This window comes from Epinephelus moara, chromosome 8, assembly GCF_006386435.1.
Source record: "Epinephelus moara isolate mb chromosome 8, YSFRI_EMoa_1.0, whole genome shotgun sequence".
NCBI lineage: Eukaryota > Metazoa > Chordata > Actinopteri > Perciformes > Serranidae > Epinephelus > Epinephelus moara.
Window position 1 is genome coordinate 33,887,439 of NC_065513.1, and position 27,521 is coordinate 33,914,959.

A 27,521-nucleotide genomic window follows, 5' to 3' on the forward strand; every position below is an offset into this window, starting at 1 on the left:
TCCAGGGTGGGCTTTTTTAGTAGAGGTTTAATTACAGCTACCTTAAAAGACTGTGGTACATAGTAAAAGACTGTGGTCACCATTGTTTACCTTTTCCTGTTTTCACCTGCCTGTTTTGCTCTATCAGCGGTTAATCTAAATAACGTGACATAATAATGTTGGCCTGCTGCCAGAAGAGCACCACAAAGAGTCAGAAGATGACACAGCAGAGCTTTGAAGACAAATCCCATGTTACTAAATGTGGGTTGGGTTGAACTGTCCAATCACAGAAAGACCTAATCAAGTGTTTCTTGTTTTTTATTGCCATTAATGTTGACACATGTAGGTGGCAATCGCATATATACACATATATACACAAGCACACAAACAAACACAGATGGGTGTGACAGTTACCTGTGTGAAGCCCCTCCCTCTGTCTCTGTAGGGCTCTATAAAACCACCCAGCCTGTTGGACATTTCAACAGAAACTGCCTTCAGTCTTTCTCTATTTCTCTCTCAGTGTGGAGACAAAAATGAAGATGATGCTCGCTGTGGTTGCCTCCCTGTTGCTGATTCTCCCGTTCCAGGCCAAAGCTGAATCATGTATTGACAAAGATGTGGATGTCTGGGTGGCAAGTGGCCACGGTCTTACAGGAGATGGACTTCTGAACCCAGATCCCTATGTTGTGGTGAGTTGTTGGCTATCCTTAAAATACGTAAAACCGAAAATGGGGAATGCTGTTTTTTGATGCAGTGTGCTTCTTATTCTTTATACTGTGACCACAAAATATAGGATACAGGCCAAAGTCCAAAAACTCACTTGCATGAAACATGATTCAACAGTATCTTAATATTTGTACAACTACTGTATCCCATTTTGTTCACAGCACAGTCAGGTCTCTTTTATCGATTTGTGGTTTTCCCTGACTTGTTTGTAAGTGGATAATTATCCTTCATCTGATTATTTTTAATGAGATTATTTCTATTTCCCAATTTGATCTAACAGGTGAAAATTGGCCCCGTCAAGAAACAAACCAAGGTCATTTACTCCAATGACAATCCAACTTGGTGGGAGAAGCTGACGTTCCCTGAAGCCAGCAGCGACATGATGACAGTAGAGGTCTGGGACAAAGACTCGATCACCGCTGATGACAAAGTGGGAACCTGCACGGAACAACTGGTCGCAAGTCAATCTTTTCAATCAGTTGAGTGCAAAATGAACAGTGGCAGAAGTTTTGTCAAGCTCTTCTACAAGTGCACTTAATGTCACCTGCTCTTGAAAATGAAAGAAAATACTCTTGCTCATTGAGATTGGTGGTAGAAAAATGCAACTTCTTATGGATTACTGATGGTTCCATAATATTCTGTTTGTTTCAAAATGGATGTATGCTGTTATGAAACTATATTATCAAATGCCAGAGTGTGTAAAACAGCTACTATTATTGTACCTGTGTGCAACAGAAAATTGTGTTACAAGAGCTGTGTTTTCTCTGTACTGTTGGCTATTTAGGAACGGCAGCTTGTCCGTTCCGTCTCTGCACAACTGTAACTTCTCATGGAAAGATAGAACACAGTTTGAAAAAGAGTGAAAGAATAAAATCAAGTGAAGAAAAAATATTTGTTTTGAATTCATGTTTGTTTGAGCACTCATAACTGGAATGAAATACTTTACAGAAAATAAACAGAAGAAAGGCAGGATGGGTTCATGCCAGTGAAAGGTCACACATAAATAATATAAAAATATTACACATGCTGAACGAGGATAAGTTATGCTCAAGTACCATATGATTTCAGTGAATACTGCAAACATGTTAAGCCATACAGCAAGTCCTGTTGCAATTATTACATGACCTCCTGATGGCAGTTATCTAGCTGACTGTGATTATTTTTGCATTTGTTAAAATAGTTTCCATTCACCTGTTTTAATGCAGATTTTCAGTTTTCACATATTTTGCCTCCTTCTTTTTAATTTTTTTGGAGAATTAGCACCGCCAGCTCTTAATAACAATGTTCTTATGCTGGAGAGCATTTACAGATAGCATTTTGTTGCTTAATTTCATTATGTTTAAACACAGTTTTACATTTTGTGCAATGTTATCTGACCAAAATTGATGTTATGTAATATCTTCAATCAGGAAAGACTGATAAAAGAGGTTAAGATAAAGTTTAATAGAAAAAGTAACAAGTAAATAAGATATTGCAACGATAAAAAATTTCAAGGACAAGTAAACACATGCCAAAGACTATTAGAGGCAGTGTTGTGTGTAACGCGTTACAGTAACGTAACTACTTTTATTGGGTAAAAAGTAGTGTAACGCGTTACTACTGAAAATATGGTAACGGAACGTAGTTACTTTGTCAGTTGGGCACAACGTTACTTTTCCCGGGGACAGATTTGACGGTGACACTGCCTGTCTGCCTCAGCTGCACACTAGGCAGGAACTGTGACAGTTGCCATGTCAACAGTACAGACAGGAGCACCAAAATCAAGAATCGTATGAGGAATATGGAAGATACACATGCCTCCTCGGATTATTTTAACGGTTTGTCAACCGAAGACAGGTTAGCTTATTGTAATAAGCTAACAATTAACAACGGAGTGAGGTTTCCTGACCCGTACTTAATGTCGGGTCAATGGGTCACCGACCCAACGAAATGGCCTAAGCTACAGTGGTCGGACATTTTTTTATATCTCGTGGAGAAACCCAGCATTTATACGCATGAAAAACTCAAGGCATATAAATCCCTTGATGTGTATAATTTTGTACTTTGCGGTCATGTCCAAGATGTTGAATACCGGGATTTATCTGATGGTTTTTGTGCTCTACGGACCGAAGTACTGCCGAGCCAGCGACAAGGACACAAAACAGTAACGTTAACTAATGTACAAGACCTGGGCGATTCTGAACAAGTCGACCAACTATATACTGACAGCGAACTGCACTTGTATGGCTGGGTAAGTGTTGTTTAATGTAACGTTAACCTCGCTAGTCAGACCTCAGACATGGGCAACATACGACCCCGGAACCTCAAAGGAAATCAAAACGACCCCCAAAACATCAATAAAATGCAGCATTGTGTTAACAGAAAACAGAACAATCATAACCTGCCTACCTTCCTGGCGCTGTGTGAACGGCAGCCTGTTGCAGCAGCTCCTATTTTGTGTATTTTAAATTGCTGCTGTGACATTGAAATTTCCCCCCGAGGGGTTAATAAAGTACCTACCATACCATACCAGAAGAGAAAATGAATTAATTTATTCGTGCAGGTCTGTAGCTTACTGCAAAGTATGAGTCTGTTACACAAACACAGTCTCACAGTTACACACGTAATAACAGAACAGAAAATGATTTATTCATGAATATGACACTATTTGTTCAAAGATAGTGTCTGTGAATATTAATATTTTCCTCATTCAGTGATGCAGCAGGTCTGGCAAATAGGCTATTAGTAGTAGTAATCTGTCATGTAACAAATTCATGTAGCCTAGTTAACACAAATTAACTCTCACTCTTTAATCTTTATTTTATCACCAAAGTGGTAAATACCAGTGGGAAACTCGGATTTTTTCACATTTAGGAAATGAGATGGGGTTCTACCCAAAGTCAAGCACCATAAAAGTAACGTAAAAGTAACGAGTAACGTAAAAAGTTACTTTTCACAGAGGGTAACTAAGTAAAGTAAGGGATTACTTTTTTTAAGAAGTAACGAGTAACGAGCAAACACTACTTTTTGAAAGTAACTTCCCCAACACTGATTAGAGGTGATTAAAATTTAACAGAAGACTTTGGCGCTTGGACTCCAGAGAGAGATTTTCATCATTGATGGACATCTGAACAGCAGCAAGATAAATCCCCACGTGGAGTCCAGACACTGGTGGTGATGGCTGATGACTCTGAGGCTGATGGCTGTTGAGGCTGATGAATCAGTAAAGGTTAAGGGGTGATGGGATGGCGGAGGGTTTGTATGACTGCAGCAGAAAATGAATCATATAAAAACGAGAAGCAATAAGATGATAAGCTAAGATAAGCTAAACCAGCTCAGTGGCCTAGCGGTAGAGTGTCCGCCCTGAGACTGGGAGGTCTCGGGTCCGATCCCCGGCCAGGTCTATAGACTATAAAAATGGGACCTCAGCATCAGGGGTTGGAAATGGGGGATGAGATCACCACATGATTCCCGAGCGCGGCACCACTGCTGCTCACCGCTCCCTCGGGGGATGGGTCAAATGCGGAGAACAAATTTCACACACTCAGGTGTGTGACAGTCAGTGGAACTTTAGCTTTTTAATGGACAAGGTGCTGTGCTGTTGGTTAACTGTGAATCAGCTGCAGAACAGCTGATCACTTAACTGACAGCCCCAGACAATGAAATAGCGAGTGAGTATGAGTGCAAAGAGTGACTTTACAGTATGTAAAGTTCACTGAACTTTTGCTAGAGTTTTTCACTTAAACTGTGGTGCCCCCAAAATCTTTCATCAGGGTTGGCCAAATTGGGCCACTGAAAATCTTGGGGTGGCACACCACAACCAAAAGCCGTAACTGAATTGAAGAAATATTATTATGCTGTTGAAGTGTACAGTCTAGTTTAAACCATGCCAGTATGAGAGTAAAGAAATTGCGTACTGATTTGGTTTCTTATTTTAGAGTTGATATTACTAAATATTGACTAATAGACTAAAACCCGTTTCACAGTGGTCCTGTTATAATGTGTTATGTATCTATACGTGTTATACGATTCATTGTTCTTCAAATTCTCTTTTTTCTGACACAGCTTGGTCATATAAACCCTTAAACTAAGCACCATCACAACCATGTGTTCCAGATAAGACGTGTTCACTACTGACATAGACTCATAAACGTACAGAAAACCCGGCAGGAGCGCTCTCTTAATTCAGGTCTTGGGTTTATTTCTTTGATTTTTAATGATACATAGGGCAGTATGGAGGTGTCAGATTTCTCCCAAAATATCCAATAAATTCATTATTGTATGTCATTTGAGATGAGCACGGAGGTATGTGTGACTGTTTACTGGCATTGCGGGTTTAAATGTTTTCAAACCATTTAGTTTCTGTAAAGCATTTCATTCCGGCTATGAGTGCACTGGAAAACACACATTGAAAACAAATATTGTTTACTTCTTTTGGTTTTATTCATTGCCGTTTTCATTTCAAACTGAATCCTCTTTCAGTGAGAAATTATAGTTGTTCAGAAAAGATAAAGATCTGCTGCAGTGTCTAAAAAGCCAACTGTACAAAGAAAATACAGCTTTTTTTAACACAAGATTCAATTTCACAAATGATGGTGATGAATTTTCTTCATTTTTCAACTGCTGAGCGACCAAAAAGTCACAGGTAGACAATGTAAGATATTTTGCACACTGTGGCCTTTGAAAATAAAGTTTCTTTACAGCAGACATCCATTTTGAAATAAACAAAAGGACAATATTGTGGGAAAAGAATCATCAGTATTTAGTAAGAAGTTTTGGTTTTCTACCACAAATACTTTGCTTCACCTCAAATCGGTCTTTTACATTTTCAAGAGCAGGTTACATTTAGAAACACCTGTAGAATGCGTTGACAACACCTGTATTGTCGTCCATTTTGCACTCAATGGTGCGGAAATCATGACCATTTGAGGACATTGGCACCATGCAGGTTCCCAGTTTGTCATCAGCAGTGAAATCGTCTTTGTCCCAGACCTCCATTTGAAGCATGTCGCTGGTGGCCTCGGGAAATTCCATCTTCTCCATCCAACTTGGGTTGGTGCTTGAATTAATGACTTTGGTCTTTTTGGAGTCACTGCCGATTTTCACCTGTTAGATCAAATTGGGAAATTAAAAATAAATAAATAAATAAATAATCACATTGAGGATATTTTTCTTACAAACAAGTCAGAGACAATTTACACACACACCAATAAAAAAAAGACCTGGTTGTGCTGTGTAAAAAAGGGGAAATATTAACATATTGTTTAAACATGTTTTATGTAATTCATTTTATTATGCATGATTCTGTACTATATCCCATTTCTTTTCTTTAACTTTTTACAGGAGAGGGAATGTCTTTAAGTTTAACATTTATTAGATGTACAAGGATGGATTTCTAAAATCCAAATCTATGTGAGTGCAGGTACATTTTATAAAATAATCAAATCAAATAATTAATTTAATGTGAGGGGCTGCTGAACCCGTTGGAATATTCTTATGCAAGATTGGGGATACATTTTTCATTGAAGTTTTTGTAGACTAGTCATACTTCTATTATTATACACATATAATTATTATTTGCGCTTACGTATACAACCATTGATTAATATATAAAACATACCATCAAACTACTTTTATTATAATTAATATAGTTATTGTTATAGTTTTTAGTTTAATTATTGCTGTGAGGGTCAATGGTTAGAAGGATGTCATGTGCTGTAAAGCCCTCTGAGGCGAATTGTGATTTGTGATATTGGGCATGATAAATAAAATTGAAAATTGAATTAAAATTGAAGTCATAGCATAAATAAAAGAAGCACACTGCATCAAATTGCCATTTTATGTTTGGTTATATTTTGAGAAAGATAGCCAACAACTCACCACAACATAGGGATCTGGTCTTCCAAGTCCTTCATGTAGGTTTCTGCCATTTGACACCCAGATTTGAACGGTTTTACCATAGCATGAGCTAGCTTCGGCCTGGAATGGCACGATCAGCAACAGGCAAGCAAACACAGCAAGCTTCATCTTCAGTTGTGTCTTCACCCTGACAGAGAAAGACAGAAAAGCAGCTCCTGGCTGAAATGTCCGAGCTGGACAATTTTATAGAGCTCTACAGTAATGGAGGGCGGGGCTTCAAACAGGTGACTGACCCGCCCATCTGTGCATATGTGTGTGGTTGTGGGAGCATATTTGTATATTTGCATAGCTCCACCTATCTGTGTGGTCTGAGGAATGTAACTAATGCTTAAGCAGGTAAACTGAAAGAAATCAAACTTCAATAATATAACAAACCCAACAAAGAGATGATAAAACAGATACTTTGCTCTGACTGTAACTTTTCTGAACGTACTGGCCCCATTCTTTGTCTTTATGGAGATAAAACATTGTCAGCTCTAACCCCTGGAAGGCAATAACAGTCATGTTTGCAAAGGGTGGCCAATAATTTACATGTGTCTATACATGTTTTCTCAAAAAACAAACAAACAAAAAAACAGCTAACAAAAACAGTCACCTCTATTTAGCTTCTAGACGTACGTCATATATTAGTATTGCTGTAAATGGTGCTGTTGCCCTGGGGGGTGTACATAGTGTACATTCGCAGTTTACTTTGTGTTACGTGGAGTTTGTACTGAAGCATCCATCCATCTGTACTCATTATCCTTTGAAGGGTCACGAGGGTCTGAAGCTTATCCTGGCTACAGACTGAAATCCTGTCTAGACAAGTCCTGTCTCACACCAACTGCCGCCAGCAATAGCCTTGGCCGGAGCCATTATTTTTTTGGGTTGTCCATCTGTCTGGTGAGGATAATATCTCAAGAATGCCTCAAGAGAATTTTGTCATATTTGGCACAAACTCAACGATGAAGTGACTCGTTTTTAGTGGTCATAGGCCAAAGGTCACTGTGACCTCATCTGTCTCACTCTCGTGAACACAAGATCTCAAGAAAGCCGTGAGGGAATCTCTTCAAATTTGGCACAAATGTGGATTTGTATGTATGTATTTGGATGAGTATGATAACATTTTGGTGGTCAAGGCTCAAAGGTCAAGGTTGCAATGAACTTGCATCCCTCTTATTCTTGTGAATGCGATATCCCAAAAACAGTGCAAATTTGGCACAAATGTCCCATTGGACTCAACGATGAATTCGGTTTTGGTGGTCAAGGGTCACAGGTCAAGGTCAGTGTGACCTTGTCTGTCTTTCTTGTGAATGCGATATCTCAAAAGGCTTTGAGGGAATTTCTATAAATTTGCCACAAATGTTCACTTGGACTCAGCAATGAACTGATTGGATTTCGGAGGTCAAAGGTCAAGGTCAGTGTGACCTTGAATCTGTGTCATACTCATGAACCCGATATCCCAAGAACACCTGTAGAGAATTTCTTTAAATTTGACACAAACGTCCACTTGGACTGAAGAATAAACTGATTAGAATTTTGTGGTCAAGGTCAGTGCAACAAGAATTCAGCTACTTAGGACAGAGCTTCACACAAATGTCTAATAGGATAGAATAATGGAGTGATGACATTTTATATCCAAAAGGTCAAAGGTCAACTTTATTTTGTCATCATAATCAGCATAAAACACTTTTCTTGCCATTACTCAATGTCATATTTCAGGAACAGAATGGGAAATATTTGGTCAGAGAATTGATTGGTGACACTCTTTCATCTGTGGTGCCCGCCTTGTAAATATGCAAGTTGTTTGGATCCTCTGTGCTGTCAGGGGAAAATGTGTGTGAAGCATTCATGTTTTCACAGACATGGATGTAACCATGTCTGATGACTGGTGCACAGAGGCATACAATCGTGGGGTGGTAATTCTTGTTTATTAATAACAATCTTTCTTGGTATTGATAAATAAACATGACAGGTCTAAAGCACCACAATTGCTGCACTCTGCAGCTGGGTAACACTTTATTTGAATAGTCCACCTCAACATTTCAACAGCTTTTTAGTTGTGATTCAACACTTGTGCTGTTTTGCTTTATTCTGTAGGTGTTTAACAGACTATCTATAGAGTATATCTGACAATTCCTAAGCATAACTATATCTATCCTTAAACTAATTTAAATGAACTTGCAGCATAGGTTCAATTAATAATTCAAGATTAACTAAATTATTCTGAGAATATGTAGTGAATTTCACATATTTTTTATTGCACAGACAAGGTGAAACAGCTGATTTTCTGAATGTCAATTAATAAGCTGTTGGAATTTAACAAATAAACTCTGAGGTGGATTATCCAAATAAAGTGACACCTGATGCTATACTTAAGCACAAAAGTACTTTGAGCTACATGCTCAAGAGAGAAAGTAGGAAGAAAATCAAAATGATTTCAAAGAAAACAGTAAGATATTGCAGTAATGTTGCAGGGGGTGAAGAGAACACATAATGTGTATGAAAATGTAAACTAATTTATGGTTGGGTACCATTCACATTTGAACCAATACCTGTACCTGGAATTCGGTACCAGCACCCAGTGGTATCTTTATTCCATTACTTTACTCTCTCCATAAAAACAAAAATGTAATTTCAGTTGTAAAAACTTTCAGCTGCTGTGCTGGAGGGAGAGTCTGTGGGATTTCAAACTGGAGCAGAGCGTGCTCCATTTTGTTGAAAAAAACCCCCAAACAAACAAAAAAAAGGACTTGAAGTGTAAATAAATGCTTCAGATCGATGTTATGCCTGTGAGACGCAGCTGAGATGTGAGCCTACACAGAGCCGCTGCAGACAGCTGCATAGATTAAAATGAGAGCATATCTGTTGGCAAGTGAAAAATGTGTCTGATACCTCTGTGGTCTAGACATGGGGTTTCCCACCTGGCGGTGCAGCATTGCCTTGCGGCTGCTACCCAATTTTGTCCCGTCCTCCACTGTTCAAAGTGGCCACAATCAGCTCCTCCGGCCTCATCGCAGCCGGAGCGCAGCCCAGTCTTTCACCCTGATGTTTATGCCTTCAGATGTTTAGTACTCACAGTGTTAGGTACTTCACTGAACGTTGAATGAGCCACACTTGTCCAACCATGTTTTGTCTTACATTTTTCTTCCATTTAAAAAAAAAAACGTACGTAGTTTGAAACATAGTTTTATTGGGTAACACGGAGAGGATTATTATTGATTATTGTCATCTCTTTTTATCTGCAAAATGAGAAACAATGGGGCCAGTTTGTTCATAAAGTTACAGTCACTAAAAGCAGAGCAAAAGCATCAGTTTTTCTCAACTCTTTGTTGGGTTGGTTAAATTATTGAAGGTTCATTTCTATCATCTTACCTGCATAATATGGACCTATCGACTTTAGAAATTTATTTAGCATGAAACCAAAATTGAAAATACATGGTTTGTATTGTATAACAACAATCCAAGCGGTTCAGCAGCCCCTCACATGACATGACATGAATTAATTGATGCGTCAGTTTTATTTAACACTTTAATTGAATCAAAAAGGAAATATCACCTTCAATCAATGAAAAATGCCCTTTCATAAAATGTGCCTGCACTCATAGAGATTTAGATTTTTTAAATCCATTCATGTACATGTAATATAAGTTACACTCGGTGATATCCCCTCTAATGTACATTTTGTGAACTCTAACTATCTGCATAAAAGAAACAGGATATAGAAAAGATTCATTCTAAAAATCCTTTACTTTCAAGAACTTACAGAAAACATGATTTGACAATATGTTAATATTTTTATCGACAAGCAAAAATGCAAAGTCATTCATTAAAAATAACCCAATTTGGTGGCAGAGGGTACACTTGGCGGTGCCAGCAGCGATACAATGATTATAGAGGTCCAGGACAAAGATGAGTTCCCGATATGAACTCCATTTTTAATATATCGTAACTTGTATCCAAAAAAAATGTCTGTGTCCATTTTCATAGTATTTAATTGAAGATTTGTGGAGATAAAGATGTTTATTGATTTTGCATATTCTTTAAAATATATAGTGATTGGTGCAGTGAGGGAAATCAGGCATTTCAGCTTTGTACGACGTACTGGTGATTCATTATGATTTTTTGAAGTTTGGAGTGTGAAATATAGATATATTGTAATGAGTCACACCCTCTTTAAACAATCAATATGAAATTTTATGCATCAAATGAGTCATGACTATAGATGGTGCAACCTGAGCTTCATACAAATCCCTGTAGCTGATAAGGAGATATTACCTTTTTGCATGTGTGATGCCCTCTAGTGGCAGACAATCCCAAGACTGCTTCGCGACGCTTGGACAAAGCCTCCGAACATGTGCACCAACTTTGGTTACAATTGCTTCAGCCATTTTAGATATATGAGTATTTATTTGAAATTGAACTTAAAGACAAATGTTTAAAAATGTACAACTTTAAAACAGATTGATGTATCGTAATTTCCTTGATAATTTATTTTACAATCAAAATTACTAGTTGTCCCAAACATGTTTTTTTTTTTCCTCTTTTTTTTTTTTGCCCTTGATCCAGATCCGAGTCATTGAGTATCTGCCAATATCCTAGAGTATAATCAATAATTATCAGAAAAACATATTGGGGGGGGGGGGCACAATGATAAAACAAACTGATACATTAGTTATTCCTGGCTAAACATATTGACCACTAAAACCTCCAGGACGCCACACAAACATTAATTGAGTGGAATCAGGAGAAGGTTTTCTAGAGCAGCTGGGTAATGCTCCTCTGAATGCTTAAACTAAGCACCATCACAACCATGTGCTCCAGAGAAGGGATGTGTTCAGTGCTGACATAGATCTATAAACAGAGAGAAGAACCAGCAGGAGCCCTCTTCTGATTCAGGTCTTGGGCTGCCTGTGGTTTATTTCTTTGATTTTATATGACACATTGGGCAGCGCTGAAGTGTCATATTTCTCCCAAAACATCCAATAGATTCAGTATTGTATGCTATTTAAGATGAGCACAGAGGTATGTGTGACTGTTTACTGGCATTGACATCTGTGAGGCATTTCATTCATGTTATGAGTGTGCTAACAAACATACATTGCAACCAAATATTGTTATCTTCTGATTTTATTCATTCACTTTTTCATTTCAAACAGAATTATATCTTTAAGTGAAAAGTTATTATAGTTGTGCAGAAAAGATACAGAGCAGGTGCAGTTTCTGAAAGCCAACAGAACAGAGAAAAAACAGCAATTTTTTTAAACACAAGTTTCAATTTCACAAATAATGGTGATGAATCGTGTTTATTTTTCAACTGTCTAATGACCAAAAAGTCACAGGTAGATAATATTAGCTATTTGCACACTGTGGCCTTTACAAATATAGTTTCATAACAGCAAACGTCAATTTTGAAACAAGCAAAGGACAATATAGTGGGAAAAGAACCATCAGTATTTAACACAAAGTTTTGTTTTTCCACCACCAAACATTTCAAAGACAGAGAATTTTCTTCACCTCAAATCCTTTCATTTTCAAGAGCAGGTTACTTTTAATTACAGTTGTAAAGGATGTTGACAACACCTGTATTGTTGTTCATTCTGCACCTAATGGTGACATGACTTTGACCTTCATGTAACAGTTGCTCTGTGCATGCCCCTAACTTGTCATCAGGAGTGAACTTTTTGTCCCAGACCTCGATTTCAATGATTTTGTTGGTGGCCTCTGGAAATTGTAACTCCTCCCACCACTCTGGGTTGGAACTTGAATCAATGACTCTGGATTTTTGTGTGTAACTGTTGATTTTCACCTGGAAGATCAAATTGGGAAATGGAAATAACTTAATTTAAATAATCACATGGAGGATGATTATTCACTTAAAAACAATGTTGTAGAATAAAGAGACTCAAAACACAGATTTGGACATTTGAGGGTTTACTTGCGAGAAAGCCAAAAAATTTGCACATCATGACAATTTATAGTGTCTAACAAACAGGAAGTATCAGTTGACACACCCACGGCTTTCCAGTACACATTAAAAGGTGTTTCCTGTCATTTAAGCTGCTGTTTTCCTGATATTCAGACAACCAGCTCCGGAAACAATTGCTTCTCCTCACATAACCAAATTTGGCCAGAGTCATGTCAGATCATTTAGTTGAAGTCACAACAGTCTACATCCAGCCATGCACATCATATTACACAATAAGAGTCAATGCCAGGTCATTTACACTCTAACAAGTCAGAGAAAATTTACACACACTTGTACAAATAACCTGACTGTGCTGTGTAAAAAGGACAAACAGTGGAAGTACATATATTGACATATTGTTCAGTCATGTTTTTGTAAGTTCATATTATACAGTGGAGAACATACAATTTACATTTGAGATAATATCTTTGAGTTGAACTTTTATAAGATGTTCATGGATGGGTTTCTAAAAATCCAAGTCCATATGGGTGCAGGTACATTTTACAAAAGGGCATTATTCATTGATTAAAGGTTACATTTCTTTTTGAATTCAGTGACATTGTTGGATTTAAATTAGGCATCAGATAATTTAATGTGAGGGACTGCTGCAACAGTTGGATTGTTGTTATGAAAGATTATCCTTACATTTTCAATATGTTTTTTTTTTTTGTTACACCAATTTCTGAGGTCCATGTTGACATAAAAACATTAGCAATATGACAGTTACATTTACAAGTAGCATATAAAAAAGTAGCAAACTGCATTAAAAACCAGAATTCTCCATTTTATGTTTGGTTATATTTTGAGAACTCACCACAACATAGGGATCTGGGCTTTGAAGTCCATCCCCAAGATTTTTGCCATGTGTCACCCAGACTAGCACTTTTTTATTGACACATGTGTTAGCTTCGGCCTGGAACAGTATAATCATCAGCAGGGAAGCAAACACAGCAAGCTTCATCTTCAGTTGTGTCTTCACCTTGAGAGAAAGAGATGGGGACGGAAAGAAAAGCAGTTCCTTTTTGAAATGGTCAACAAGCTGAACAACTTCACAGAGTGCTACAGAGATGGGGGGAGGGGCTTCAAACAGGTGACTGAGCCACCCAACTGTGTGTTGTGTTTGTGTGTGTGTGGGCAGGTCCAAATGTGTTCATTTGTGTAGCTCTACTTTTCTTAGTGTTACTAATGCTAATGCAGGTAAAGTGGTAAGAGTTGAGTTGATAAAACAAAACTTGTCAAAACTGTAACTTTTCTGACCATACTGGCCCCATTCTTTTTCTTAATTGAATAAAACCTAACGACAATACTCAAGCTAAAATGAGACAAATGCATTAATTATCCTTACTTTGTTGTCGAATATTACTGTCGCATACTGTTAGTATTTTTCTTCCGAAATGGAAGAAAAGGAAGTGTCATTCTCAGTCTCATTCAGTGTTCAGCAGACACTGTCAGCTCCAAACCCTTGCAGGCACTAACAGTCCTGTTTGCAAACGGTGGCCGCTTGGACAAGAGGTGAGGTTATATCCTGAACAGGTCACTGGTCAATCAAAGGGTTGAAACAGAGACAGACAACCAACCCAGTAGTTGTGTGATTCTGCGGTTATAATTTATAATTTGTAAACATTATATATATTCAAAATCAGTGCATATTTCAGGAGCATGGTGTTAAAGCTAAGTATGTGAATGTGATTTGGTTTGATGATGGTTTAACACAACAGACTTTGGTGATCTGTGGATGAGTTGTGTCTTTCATGGCGTGGATTATTAAGCAAGACCAGTCCATAGCACAACGCTAGCTGCACTCTGAAGCTGGGTAACACTTTATTTGGAGTTATCAGTGAGTGTAACTTTCATTCGATGTACATGGATGGATTTCTGAAATCTAAGGGTGCTTTCAGACCTAGAGTTTGATTTCGTTGGTCAAAATCAGGGACTAATTTTGTCAAAAAGCATAACTGCCTAGAGTTGGTTTGTGTTCTCAGGTCAGCATTTACAAGCAGACCAGATCAAATACCTTGCGCGAGAACTCTGCTCTTGATTGGTCAGAATTTCCATGTGGGAAAAATCCAGGAAGTAAAGCAAACGTTGAAGAAGAGTACACTTGCAAGATAAATGTGACACTTTCTAATGTCACAATGGAGGGACAACTACGCAGGTTGATTTTAGTGCAGGTCATCGTGGACTATATTGCTGTCATTGTTCATTTTCGGCAAACAAGACGCAGCTACAACTAGAAAACAATGTTTTGATGCATTGGATGTGCTGAATGTGCATATTAAGGCAGTACAGGAGGAGGTGCACATTAATAATCCTCCAGGACTGTAACATGCTCATGTTTAACCCAAACAATGTGTCATGTGACTGCAGTTGGTTCAGATCCAGGTCGGAACACGTTCTCACCACACACGAACTGCACCAGAGTTCGTTTGTAACCGGACTGAGACCACCTCTTCAAGAAGGTCTCGATCCGGTTGTTTTGGTGCACACCCAAGTGTGATTGCTGTGTTCACACCTGCCCAAACAAACCGCACTTAGGGGGCAAATGAACTTGAGTTTGATTGAACTGAACCAAACAAGTCAGGTGTGAAAGCACCCTGAATCTACATTGATGCAGGTACAAGCTGCTGAAAATTGGGCAGCTGCATGAATTCACTGGTCTTAGGAGGTCAAGATTATTGTGAGATTGGGTGCAAAATGAAAGTCAAGCTCTACTACAAGTGTTTGTAATATAATCTGCTCTTGAAAACTAAAGACTTCAACTGAAGATGAACAAAATACACTTTGTAGTTTAAAATATTGTGTGGTGGAGAAAACTCAGCAGTTGCTCTCTTCTGATTCAGGTCTCTGGCTGCCTGTGATTTATTTCTTTGATTTTTTAATCATGATACCCTAGGCAGTGTGGAAATGTCATATTTCTCCCAAAACTGTCCACTAAATTAATGCTTGTTATTTAAGATGAGTGCAGAGACATGTGCAACGGTTTTACTGGCCTGAAGGATTGAAACGTTTTTATTCTCTTTTGTGTTTGTAAAGCATTTCATTCATACTGTAAGTAGGGCCGGGTATTGTTTGGGAATTTTCTGATACTGGTGCTGAAATGGTACCGGTGCCTGAATTTGAGGAAATTAAAAAAAAATAAATAAATAAATAAAAAATAGAAATCACAAAACACGACAGTCAACAACATTAAAGAATTTTGTTTTATTATAAGGCAGATTTGAACTAGAATTTGAACAGTATATTAACAGTTAAAGTTAAAAGTGCATTTAAATATTTTAATTAATACAAATCAAACAAATTTACATACCAAATACACATAATACATACAACCTGTGGTTCCCAATTGGTGGGTCACAGTCCAAAAGTGGGTCCTGGGTCCAGGGCAGACCTTGGAGTAATGACGAAGGTAAAACCTGGACCCCCTGGCTGGGCCAACTACAATAATTTAATACTTTATGACAGTAATACTAACAGCAAAATATATTTTGAGCTGTGATTGCTGTGTTCACACCTGCCCAAACAAACTGCACTTAGGGGGCAAATGAACTTGAGTTTGATTGAACTGAACCAAACAAGTCAGGTGTGAAAGCACCCTGAATCTACATTGATGCAGGTACAAGCTGCTGAAAATTGGGCAGCTGCATGAATTCACTGGTCTTAGGAGGTCAAGATTATTGTGAGATTGGGTGCAAAATGAAAGTCAAGCTCTACTACAAGTGTTTGTAATATAATCTGCTCTTGAAAACTAAAGACTTCAACTGAAGATGAACAAAATACACTTTGGTACTTTCTGGTACTCTACAAACAAATTCAGCTTCAACTCAGCTACAAATGTCAGCACTTCTTTTGCAGAGATATTATCATGTTTGTGCAGCAGATAGAATTTTTTTTTTTTTTTTTATAATTTTCATTTCTTGTAGTATATGTTCCATTGCAATATGTAGTAATTTTATCAAAATCCCTTGTTCTACTCTTTACCTCTTGCTATTGGGAGTGCTGTATTTGTTTCTGTGATTGCGCCCTCTACTGACTGTTAGTAGACGAGCTGCGCTACTTCTGCGTCTCTGCAGTTAACTTCTGTGTCGATTAAAGTGCACAGAGCAGCTTATTAACTCATATTGTCATCAGGGTAGATGAACTGAGTAGTTTTCTGTTGGGTATTTTTTCTGTAAAGGGAGATTTGAGACATTGAGTAAACCAGCTAACCACATTTTTCTTGTGTATATTTGCTAGCGTCTGCCATTTTATCTTGGCATGGGACATCTGTTGAGCATGTATTTTTCTCATGTTAGGCGTGTTGTTGTGAAGTTACAATACACATGACAGCTTTTGTTCTCTGTGGACTCATTACGGGTGCTATCAATAAAATTGTCATTTAATTAGGGACACAAAGTGGTAACATCTTTTTTTTATTTAGGCGTCATTTTTTTCTATTTTATTTATTTACTTATATTTAAATTTTATTTTCTTTACATATTTTGTGTTAGCTTCAAGTTGATGGTCAGTCTGCAAAGAACTTGGCTGCGAGAGGCATACCAAGTTTACTGCAGATACTCTGTGAACTCACAACAGGATCAAACCTGAGTTCAGCAAGTAATTCCAATGTCCAGTGTCTGATTATGCACCATGACACAACGCAGAGGGGTTGGGATCTGCAGACCATCCCAGCTACATTCGGTTTTCCTGGCCAAAAACGACACCTCTCCTGAGTAATTTCATGTCTTGAACAGAGGAAAACCTTGCCAGATTGTTTTGATAAGGCCTGTACACACATGCATGCGTTTAAAAGTGGAGCATATGGCGGCTTTGTCTTGCTTCTCCATTTATTTATTTGTTTATTTTATCTGAACCGTGTAGATTCCACAGTGGAAGAAGACCTCAGTCCCTTGACCACTTTGGTTTTAAGCCCCGTGTAATTCCTCCACCTTCACTTTTATCAAATTAGCCATCTTTGCCAAGGTGTATGGGTCTCTGTTGTTGCTGCAGAAATCCACATAAAATGATGCTGACGTATAATCATTTGTTAGGACTTTATGAATGTAAGATTTGCAATCAACGTTACATTACTAACCTAAAGAAAGGCTGCTATCATCATCATCAGTCTCCCCATCATCGATGGGGCCAGGGACGCCCACACTGCCATCCTATGTGCTTGGCATGGGGTCACAGAAGCAGTGGTACATGGTGCATCTCTCTGCTTTCAAGTGTATCCCATGCGTCACTAGACACTTGATTTAATTTGACATGTTCCCCCCTTTACATGCAATTCTTTTAGAATATTTGTTGCATGTCCCGGTGTTGAAATGAAAATGAAATGGAGCCAAACTTTAGCTTTTGGCATTTTAACCATGTAGTTCAAGCTACTAGCTAAAGGTAGGCTAACTTGCTGCTGAGCTAATATGAGCTAACACATGCGGTGATGCCTCTGCTGCCTGTAATGTCTTTTGACATTGTTTCGTAGCACTGCCTGCACCAGCAGGAGGCTCAGGCATTTTGGTGGCACAGAAATAAGGCACCGAAGTCTGTGTTGTGCGTTGCCACAGTGGCACTGAGTTTCAGTACCCATCTCTGGATATGAGTGCTTTAACAAACATACATTGAAAACAATTTTGTTCATTTAGTTTTATTTATCCCCTTTTTTCTTTTTATTTCAAACTGAATTGTATCTTTCAGTGAGAAGTTATTATTGATGCACAGAAAAGATACAGAGCTTCTGCAGTTTCTAAAAAGCCAACAGTACAGAAACAAACAGCTTTCTCAACGCAATTTGCAATTTCATAAATGATGGTGATGAATTGTGTTCATTTTTCACCATTTTTCAGTATTAACTATTTTTCACACTGTGGCGTTTGAGGTGATATGATTCATAACAGCAAACATCAACTTTTTAAACAATCAGAAAGACAGTAATGTGGAAAAAGAATTATCTGTATTGAATAAGAAGTTTTACTCATCTGTCACCAAACATTTCAAAGAGAAAGAGAATTTTATTCACCTCAAATCGGTCTCTTCCATTTTCAGAAGCAGGTTACATTTAGATACACCTGTATAAGATGGTGACAACACCGTTATTGCTGTTCATGACACACTTTATGGTTTCATAACGCTGATTATGATGGACCAATGGCTCCATGCAGGTTCCTAAGTTCTCATCAGAAGTCAACGCGTTTCTGTCCCAGACCTCCATTGTGATCATGTCGCTGGTGGCATCTGGAAATTGTAACTCCTGCATCCAGCCTGGATTGGAAGTTGAGTAAACGACTTTGGTTTTTCGTGATTCATTGCCGATTTTCACCTAATTGGGAAATGTAAATAATTCTGTTTAAAATAATCACATAGTAGAGAAGTATTAATTTACAAACAGGTCAGGAAAAATGTACACATATAAGTAAAAAAGACCTAGCTGTGCTGTGTAAAAAAAAATAAAAAAATAAATATACAAATATTAATGTATTCTTCAATTGTATTTTTTGTAACTACATTTTATACAGAAAAGGACTTTAGCATGAATCTTTACTGTATCCTGTTTCTTCCATTCAAATATTTGGAATACACACAATTTACATAAGAGGGAATATCACTGAGTGCACCTTCAGTGGAATATTGGTGCAGGTACATTTTATAAAAGAGCATTATTCATTGACTAAAACTGATATTTCCATTTTATTTCAGTGAAATTGTTGGTTGAAAATTAGGCATTAATTAATTAATTTAATCTGAGGGGCTGCTGCAACAGTTAGATTATTGTTACAGAAGATTAACCTTCCATTTTCAATGTGGGTTTCTCACTCAAATAAATTTCTGATATATAATATTGACTATGAAAATGTTAAGGTGACAAGTACGTTTTTTGGAAACAGTACTGTCATCATACATGATCATGTAAACTTGCAATATGCAGTTCCTCTGAAAACGGAGACTTTTCGCACATGCGCATAACTGTTCAGTCACTAGGCATGCGCGAGAAAGTCGACCATCACAACAAGTTGATTTACTGTAGCAACTCCACTTCGTCGTCCGTCCAGACAAACATTTGTGCATTTGCCATTTTGTTTGTATATACATCACTGCACAGTACATGAGAGTAGGCGCGTGTTGTTTCATTACAAAGTCATACCGCCAACTACTGGCCTGGCATACTACAGCGTTTTTGGTCATTTTTGCCAATCCGTGTGCACGCCGACGTTGTCGTCTGAACGAGGAACTTTTTCAAAACGAAAATGAGAAACGATTCCATTTTTCAGCAGATTGTTTTCATGTTAACATAGCCTAAGTCATAGAATAAAAAAAAGTAGCACCTTCATTAAAAACAGAATTTCCCATTTCATGTTTGGTTATATTTTGAGAAGCCAACAACTCACCACAACATAGGGATCTGGGCTTAGAAGTCCATCCCCAATATTTTTGCCATTTGTCACCCAGACAACCACTCTCCTACCAAAACATGAGTCAGCTTCGGCCTGGAATGGTAGAATAATTAGCAAGGAGGCAAACACAGCAAGCTTCATCTTCAGTTGTGCTTTCACCCTGAGAGAGAGAGAGGAAGACAGAAGGCAGCTCCTGGCTGAACTGTCCAACGTGCTGGACAATTTTATAGAGTGTTACAGAGATAGAGGGAGGGGCTTCAAGCAGGTGACCAACCCGCTCATCTGTGTGTGTGCGCTTGTGTGTATATATGTATATTTAAGTAGCTCCACAAATCTGTGCTCATATTAATACAGAACAATTAAAACTTCCTTGGGTCTTTCTGTGAATGGACAGTTTGAAAGTAATAAACCAGTGGTGTGAGGAATGTTATTATTGCTTATGCAGGTACAATCATAGGATTCAAACTTTGATAATGTAACAAACCCCTGACCCCAGCTTTTATAAACATACTGGCCCCATTGTTTCTCCTCATGGAGACAAAACACGACGACAATAATCGAGCTAAAATGATAGTAATGCATTAATAATCCTATACGGGTAAAGTAGTATTACCTTTCCATATTTATGTTCGTATTTTCTTCTTAAATGGAAGAAAAGGAAATACATATAATAGTTGGACAAATGTGGCTCAGTCAGAGCTCAGCAGAGTACCTCACACCATCAGAAATGAACCCTGTAAAGTTGAGATGTTTGCATCCCACTGCCGCTTGATTGGATTGGGATTTGGCTAATTTCGAGGCCAGGTTAATGCCTTGAGGGTTTTGTCACATTTCTGGGTCCATTCCTGAACAGGTTTTGTAGTGTTGTCCTGCTGGGAAGGCCACTGCCATGGGGGAGTGCTGTTGGCATGAGGTGGTGTACTTGCTCTGCAGCGGTGTTTGGATGGGTGGTGCGCGTCAAGTGGCATCCACATGAATGTCAGGGCCCAAGGTTTTCCAGCAGAACACTGCATTGTAACAAGATGATCAATGTTACTCACTTCACCTGTCAGTGTTTTTAATTTTTTTGCTGATTGGTGTATATGATGTACATTTGGGCATAGTTTTTTGTGTGATGTATCTTTTGCATTTCAGCATCCATCCATCTGTTACATAAAATCATTTGTCTTTTAAAGGGTTATGGGGGGCTTGAGCTAAACCCAACTACGATTGCACAAAATGCCAGGGTACACCCTGGACAGGTCACTGGTCAATCAAAGAGCTGACACACAGAGACCGACAACAAGCCCAGTTTTCATATGACTTACATTAATATTTCAGTCTGTAGTGATAATATATAATGCATAAAAATTATACTACTTAAAATTAGAACAAATGGCAGGAGGACGGTGTGAAAGCCAAGTATGTGGATGTTTCGGGGGTTGATGATGGTTTCACACGTTTGACTTTGAAGCTGGTGACTTGTATACAAGTCCTGTCTCACACCAACTTTTTTACTGATGGAAATCTGTTTTGGTGTTGGTGATTAAACAAGACAAGCAGCACAATGTTAGCTGCACTTTGAAGCTGCATAACACTTCATTTGGATTGTTTGCCTACAGATATACATTTTGACAGCTGACCACAACAAATATTTGCTCATTTTTCTACCGGTGTTAGCATTTAGCTCAAAGCACCTTTGTGCTTAAGTTTTGCTTTAGGTATTCGTGTATTGAGATAGTCCAGGTCAGATAGCTTTTGGAGTATTTGTAATATTTCAGCAGCTTATTAGATGAGATTCAGCAATTCAGCTGTTTGGCTTCATTCTGTAGAATGTTACAGATTATCTATGTAGTATTTGTGACAGTTCATGGACATACCTCTGTATATTCCTAGAATAATTTAGTTGACCTTGAACTTTTTATTCAACCTATGCAGCATAGGTTGAATGAAAAGTTCAAGTAGTGAATTGTCATATAAACTCTAGAGATAAATATCAACACACAAAGCAAAACAGTTGAATTGCTGAATCTCACCTAAAAAGCTGTTGAAATGTAACAGATACTGCATGAACCATTTGTAGGTGGACTATCCAAATAAAGAGATGCCTGAAGCTATACTTAAGCACAAAGGCACTGATAAGTAAGTAAATATTTGTTGTGGTCCGCTTAAAGAAGCAAGAAGAGGAAACAAAATGTCACATTAGTCAGTGATGCTGTGACAGTACATTTAAAGCTTAGTACCTGAGAGTGGGTGCTTCCACCACATTTCCACACTGAAGCTCAGAGACAGACTGCTTTTGCTGTTTAATCAGTGTTAGGCTAATGGATAAACACTGGATAGCTTCAGTTGTTGGCAACACTAAGTGTGTGGCTTCACAGAGTATTATGTGGCACATTTGGTAAAAAAAAACAATGGTAGGTGCCTGGTTTTAGTTTTGGAATATCCAAGATAATAAAGACAAATGAAATGGTTGTGTAAATATGTAGATATATCTACTGTAGGTTATAGCTTGTGTTTGAACAGTATATTATGCTGTGTGTGTGTGTGTGTGTGTGTGTGTGTGTGTTTGTGTATACTTGTACATGCTACACAGTGAGGACCAAAAAACGTATTTTAGCAACACAGTGAGGACATTTTTGCAAAGTGAGGACATTTTGGTCAGGGCTCACTTTTTCATAGACCTGTTTGAGGATTAGTTAGTTTTAGGGTTCAGGTTTGAATTAGGTTTAGGTTAGGGTTAGGCATTTAGGGGTGATGGTTAAGGTTACGGTCAGGGGCTAGGAAAAGCATTATGTTAATGAGGGTCCTCACAAAGATAGAAGTACAAGAATGTGTGTGTATTGCCTTTCAATGAATAATGCCCTTTTAGAAAATACACCTGCACCCATTTATGTTCATGCAATGTGTAAATTGTGTATACTCCAACTGTTTGAATAAAATAAAATATAAAAGGACACAGTTAAGATTCATGCTAAGATCCTTTACTGTATAGAACTTATTGACAAAAGCATTTTTCAACAATTTGTTAATATGTTAAAGTTAATATCCACTGTTTATTCTTTTGTAAACAAAACTGTCAGGTCTTTTTGTATTGATTTGTGGACATTTCCCCTGACTTGTTATGAGTGGACAGTCATTCTCCATGTGATCATATTAAATGAAATAATTAACATTTCCCTATTTGATCCAACAGGTGAAAATCGGCAGTGACAGGGAAAATGCAGAGTCATTCAGTCAAATGCCAACCCAGCTTGGCGGGACAAGTTACAATTTGAGGATGTCAACAGCAATTTCATAAATTACAGAGGTCTGGGACGATGATGAAACCGGTGCTGATGACCTTTTGTGTGACTGCATCAAGCCAATGGTCCCATGAGGTCATCGTCACAAAATAAGGTACAAATACACAAGAATAAGAGTTTTGTCAAGCTCTTTACAGTTGTCACTAAATGTAACCTGCTCATCAAAATGAGAGAGACTAATTTAAGGTGAAGAAAATACAAATACAATTTCTCTTTTCAAATATTATTCAATACTGACAATTCCTTTTCCACAACATCATCCATTTCTATGTTTTAAAATGGATGTTTGCTGTTATGAAACTTAATTTTAGAAATGCCACAGTTCTACCTGTGACAAAAATGAAAATGAAAATGAAACAACACAATTCATCACCATCATCATCACAGCTATATTAACTTTTTACTGAGAGAAAGAATTCTGTTTTAAATGATAAAAGTGATTGGAGAGAATCCAGTGAAGACATTTATTTTAAATTCTTGTTTTTAGAGCACTTATAACAGGAATCAAATGCTTTACAGAAAATAAAGGAAATAAAAACATTATGGCATCATGTTCAGGCAAGTTAACTATCACATTTACCTCTCTTATAAATTTGTAAAATTAGATAAAGATGCTCACATATCTCATCTCTCTATAGTTACCCAACAGTTGTACCATCAGAATGCTGATGAGAGCAAAACCTTTGGTTTTCAAGCAGCATCTACAGGAATGAGACAAAGTGCTACAGTACTTCAGTAACCTCAGTGTAAGAGAAAAACGCTTTCACCATTCAGTATCTGTAAATGAAAATGAAAGAGGTGTAGCTGAAGAATTCTCAACACTAACATATTGATCCAGAGATCTGTACCCCAAAGCAAAGAAAGGCCATATGTGAAATAAAAACCTTTTTTCATGTTTATGCCTCTGCGACAGCTGCAGAGGGAGGCATTGTGTTTTTGGGTTGCCCATCCCATTCTTGTGAACAAGATATCTCAAGAAGACCATAAGGGAATTTCTTCATATATGGCACTAACATCCACTTTGAGTCAAGGATGAACTCATTAGAATTTGGTGATCAAAGGTCAAGGTCACGCTGAACTTGTGTCCATGTTTTTCTCATGAACGCGATATCTCAAAGAGGCCGTGAAGGAGTTTTCTCAAATTTGGTCCACTTGGACCGAAGACATTAAAATCTGGTGATCAGAGGTCAAAGCTCAAGGTTATTGTGATCTCACAAAACATATTTTGTGCTGTCATTGTTCTTGGGACAACAGTGTTAAAATTGCACATTTAGGTGATAAAGTGCATGCCAGAAACGGACATGACTGTACTTCACTGTACTACCTAGACCACACCTTCATTCATTCATTCATTCATTCATTTTCCATAACTGCTTATTCTGTTGGGGGTTGCGGGGATGCTGGAGCCTATCCAAGTTGGCCTTGGGCGAGGGGCTGGGTACACCCTGGACAGGCCACCAGTCTATCACTAGCAGGGTTGACACATAAAGACAGACAACCACCTACAGCCAATTCAGAGTCACCAATTAACCTGCATGTCTTTGGTTTGTGGAAGGAAGCCAGAGTACCCAGAGAAAATCCACACTGACATAGGGGGAACATGTAAACTCCACACAGAGGGCTCCCCCACCCTGGGTTTGAACCAGGACTCCTCTTGCTGTGAGGTTTTCTATAGGCCCGTTTCCACTGAAGAAGTTCCTGGTACTATTTGGGGGGCAGGAACTACTACAGGAATGTCCTCTCGCTCGGCCCTCTCAACCACCATGCCTCCACTGAGAGAGCGGAGTAGGAGGAAGGTTCCTGGAAAGTTACCAGGCTCTGTATGTGACGTAATCGTTGCGCGACCATTTTGACCGGGGCGACGTAGGGGCGTAGGAACGTCATTAGCCGTTAGCGGTGTCTGTAATAACTCCGGTCACGGTCCGTGAAAAAAACATTTTTTCCAGCAGATGTCTTAGTTACAACATGACTGAGCTAACTGGAGTAGTTTCATGTCGTATCCGACAACGGGAGGCTTTTAACAGATGACGTCCTGATGTTAGCTTTGCTGCTGCTGTTAGCTGTCCTTGTCAGCTGATGCTTCCTAGACATCGTGATTTCCCAAAACTGAATAAATACCACACATAGCAACACAAAACTGCTTTGCTAGCTCAATCATGTTGTAACTAAGATATCCGCTGGAAAAAATATTTTATTCACGGACCGTTTATTGAGTTATTACAGACACCGCTAACAGCTATCGGTTAGCCCAGCTAATCTACGATAACCATGTTATTAATTACAAAACGTCACATCCCGCCTTGAGTATATCCAATCAGCCCCAAGTAATCCCCAAGCCCCAGCCAGGAGTTTCTCGGGGCCGTTCTGAGTACCTACTCCGAGGCAGGGACTTGTTTAGCCCCTGTAGAAGTTCCGGAACTCTGTCCTTCGGGGGTGGTTCCTGCGGTGGAGACACACACCAACGGCCCCGGCCCCATAAAATTACCCCGAAGTTCCTGCAGCGGAAACGGGCCTTATGCATTCTGGCCTTGTCCACACATAGATGCACATTTGAGGTCGCTTAAAATGGACCTTTAGTAAAACTCTGTCCAGGGTGAAGATTTTCAGACACTCCATTTTCAGTGTTGACGTGTACACAGGAAAACAGATTTTAGCTATGCAATTCAATTGTATAAATGACCGAAATAGTGCTGGCTTTTGCCTAGCTCTCTTCTCTCTTTGCCTTTACCCTGCATTTAACCTGCTTCCTCTCTCTCTCCCCCTTCTGAGCTCCACGCTAATCATGCACTAGACAGTTCCACGGGCCCCCAATTCCACTTCAAAGGGCAACCATTTCCTCCTTGTCTGTAAGAGGACCTGTCAGCCCTGCCTGCCTGCCTACCTACCGCAAAGAGAGAGCGCGAAAGACAGAAAGAAGGAGCAAGACTGTACGGGAGACAGAAGGAAAGGATGTCAAAAAAAGCAGTAGAGCAAGAGAAGCAGAAAAGTTGAGAGCTGGGTCCTCGAGGAGAAGCAAAGAGGTAGTGTTGGTGCTGTGGGTGGCACTTCATCAGATGAATCGCGTCAGCACAGAGGTGCGTTTTTTGTTAAGTTTGTGTGTTAAAAGTATCTGTGTGCTCGTGCTTGTTAGGAACAGCACACGTCAGCGCTTCGCCAATCTCGGAGTTGGTGGAGAAAAGTAGGGGGAAAAAAACAGAAAAGGTACTCAGGACCATTTTCACGCTTAAGAAAAAAAAAGCTTTACCTTGCGATTTCTATTTGAACTTTTCTCCTGCTTTGCCTACCTCTCTTTCTCTCTCACTTCTTCTTCTCCACCCTCCTCCTCCTCGTCCTCGCTCGCTTTTCCACCCCGCAGGAGGAACAAGCGAGAGGAGAGAGCGAGCGGCGCGGTGTCCTGTTCCTCCCCGTCTCGTTTTTGGAGCGTGAATTAAAGTTGCATTCCGTGCCGCCATTGTTAGGGTAATAAGAAAAAGTTATCTTCAAAGGGTTCGGGTGGCGGGAGAGGAAAGAGCCAGGGGGATGGGAGACGAAGCGAGTGCGTGTGTATGTGTGTCTGTGTGTGTGTAGAGGGGCGTGGGGTGTGGGGAGAGCGGAGATTTTTCTTGAGTCCTTCTAATGCGTGAAATTACACCTGCCACCTTCCTGTCTGTGTACTCCGACTTTATGCAAGTGTGTGTTTGTGTGCACATAATCGCACGCGTCCATATTTGTGTATGTGCTCATCCACATACAAGCACTGATTTGTATAGAACATACTGAACAATACCCTGGCACACACACACACTCAGCTACACACATGCCCTATCCTAGTGTGTGCTGTCTGAAGCTATATTTCTGCTAACACGCTGCACAACACTATATTCTTATTAACAGTTCCAATTCCTATTAACAGTCAGTCCCAGATAGCAAGTTAATTAACTCTCTGCCCTCCTTCTCCCCTGGCTATCAGCGCACAGGTAGCCTTTCATGTTGCCACAGAGAGATACAGGCAGGTACGGCAGGGAGGAGGAAAGAGGTGAGGAGTGAGATGGAGGAAAGACGGAAGCGAGGGGTGGAACGGGGGAGAAGAAGTGAGGGAGACAGTAATGGGGGAAGAAAAGGAGGAGGAACGAGGAGAAAGAGAGCAAGATGAGGGGTGAGGAAGAGAGGTAAAGGGGGGTGGGTTGGAGGGTGAGGACGGAAACATGAGCTAAATTGGATTTGGATGAGAAACCGCTGAGAGGGTTGTAAAGTGGCAGGGACGGTGGATAGAATGTAAGAAAGGTTTTTTTTCTTTTTTAAATTTCTTCATCATTCCTTTTTTTCATGTTCAGCGTTTCA

General features: G+C 39.0%; 2 protein-coding genes and 1 long non-coding RNA gene across 5 annotated transcripts in view; 2 read left to right on the plus strand and 1 right to left on the minus strand.

Annotated features, from left to right (window-relative positions):
* The first annotated feature begins 437 nt into the window (after positions 1 to 437).
* LOC126394618 (uncharacterized) lies at positions 438 to 1,331 on the plus strand. Its single transcript, XM_050051545.1, has 2 exons — positions 438 to 668; positions 986 to 1,331. The coding sequence occupies exons 1-2, from the start codon at positions 513 to 515 to the stop codon at positions 1,241 to 1,243; spliced, it is 414 nt and encodes a 137-aa protein (XP_049907502.1). The 5' UTR covers positions 438 to 512; the 3' UTR covers positions 1,244 to 1,331.
* A 3,774-nt stretch (positions 1,332 to 5,105) lies between these two features.
* Positions 5,106 to 20,108, minus strand: LOC126394619 (uncharacterized). Of its 3 annotated transcripts, none has more exons than XM_050051547.1 (2): positions 19,912 to 20,108; positions 5,106 to 5,790 (listed from the first exon to the last, which is right to left on the minus strand). In XM_050051547.1, exons 1-2 carry the CDS (start codon positions 20,056 to 20,058, stop codon positions 5,530 to 5,532), a joined length of 408 nt encoding a protein of 135 aa, XP_049907504.1. In that variant the 5' UTR covers positions 20,059 to 20,108; the 3' UTR covers positions 5,106 to 5,529. The 3 variants fall into 3 exon arrangements, with proteins under 3 accessions (XP_049907504.1, XP_049907505.1, XP_049907503.1); XM_050051548.1 differs by lacking the exon at positions 19,912 to 20,108 and adding an exon at positions 13,365 to 13,531; XM_050051546.1 differs by lacking the exon at positions 19,912 to 20,108 and adding an exon at positions 6,565 to 6,790.
* LOC126394620 (uncharacterized) overlaps positions 7,368 to 27,521 on the plus strand; it is a 58,195-nt gene continuing 38,041 nt past the window's right edge. Inside the window, exons 1-2 of the long non-coding RNA XR_007570380.1 lie at positions 7,368 to 7,485; positions 23,093 to 23,295. This is a non-coding gene — a long non-coding RNA (uncharacterized LOC126394620). The remainder of the gene's footprint in view (positions 7,486 to 23,092; positions 23,296 to 27,521) is intronic.

What these genes read in the sequence shown, in the direction of transcription:
- LOC126394618 (XM_050051545.1), top strand. Translation starts at nt 513, where the DNA reads ATGAAGATGATGCTCGCTGTGGTTGCCTCCCTGTTGCTGATTCTCCCG. An exon ending in ACCCAGATCCCTATGTTGTG is followed by an intron (nt 669 to 985) that starts GTGAGTTGTTGG and finishes TTGATCTAACAG; the next exon opens with GTGAAAATTGGCCCCGTCAA.
- LOC126394619 (XM_050051547.1), bottom strand. Translation starts at nt 20,058, where the DNA reads ATGAAGCTTGCTGTGTTTGCCTCCTTGCTAATTATTCTACCATTCCAG. An exon ending in GCCCAGATCCCTATGTTGTG is followed by an intron (nt 5,791 to 19,911) that starts GTGAGTTGTTGG and finishes TTGATCTAACAG; the next exon opens with GTGAAAATCGGCAGTGACTC.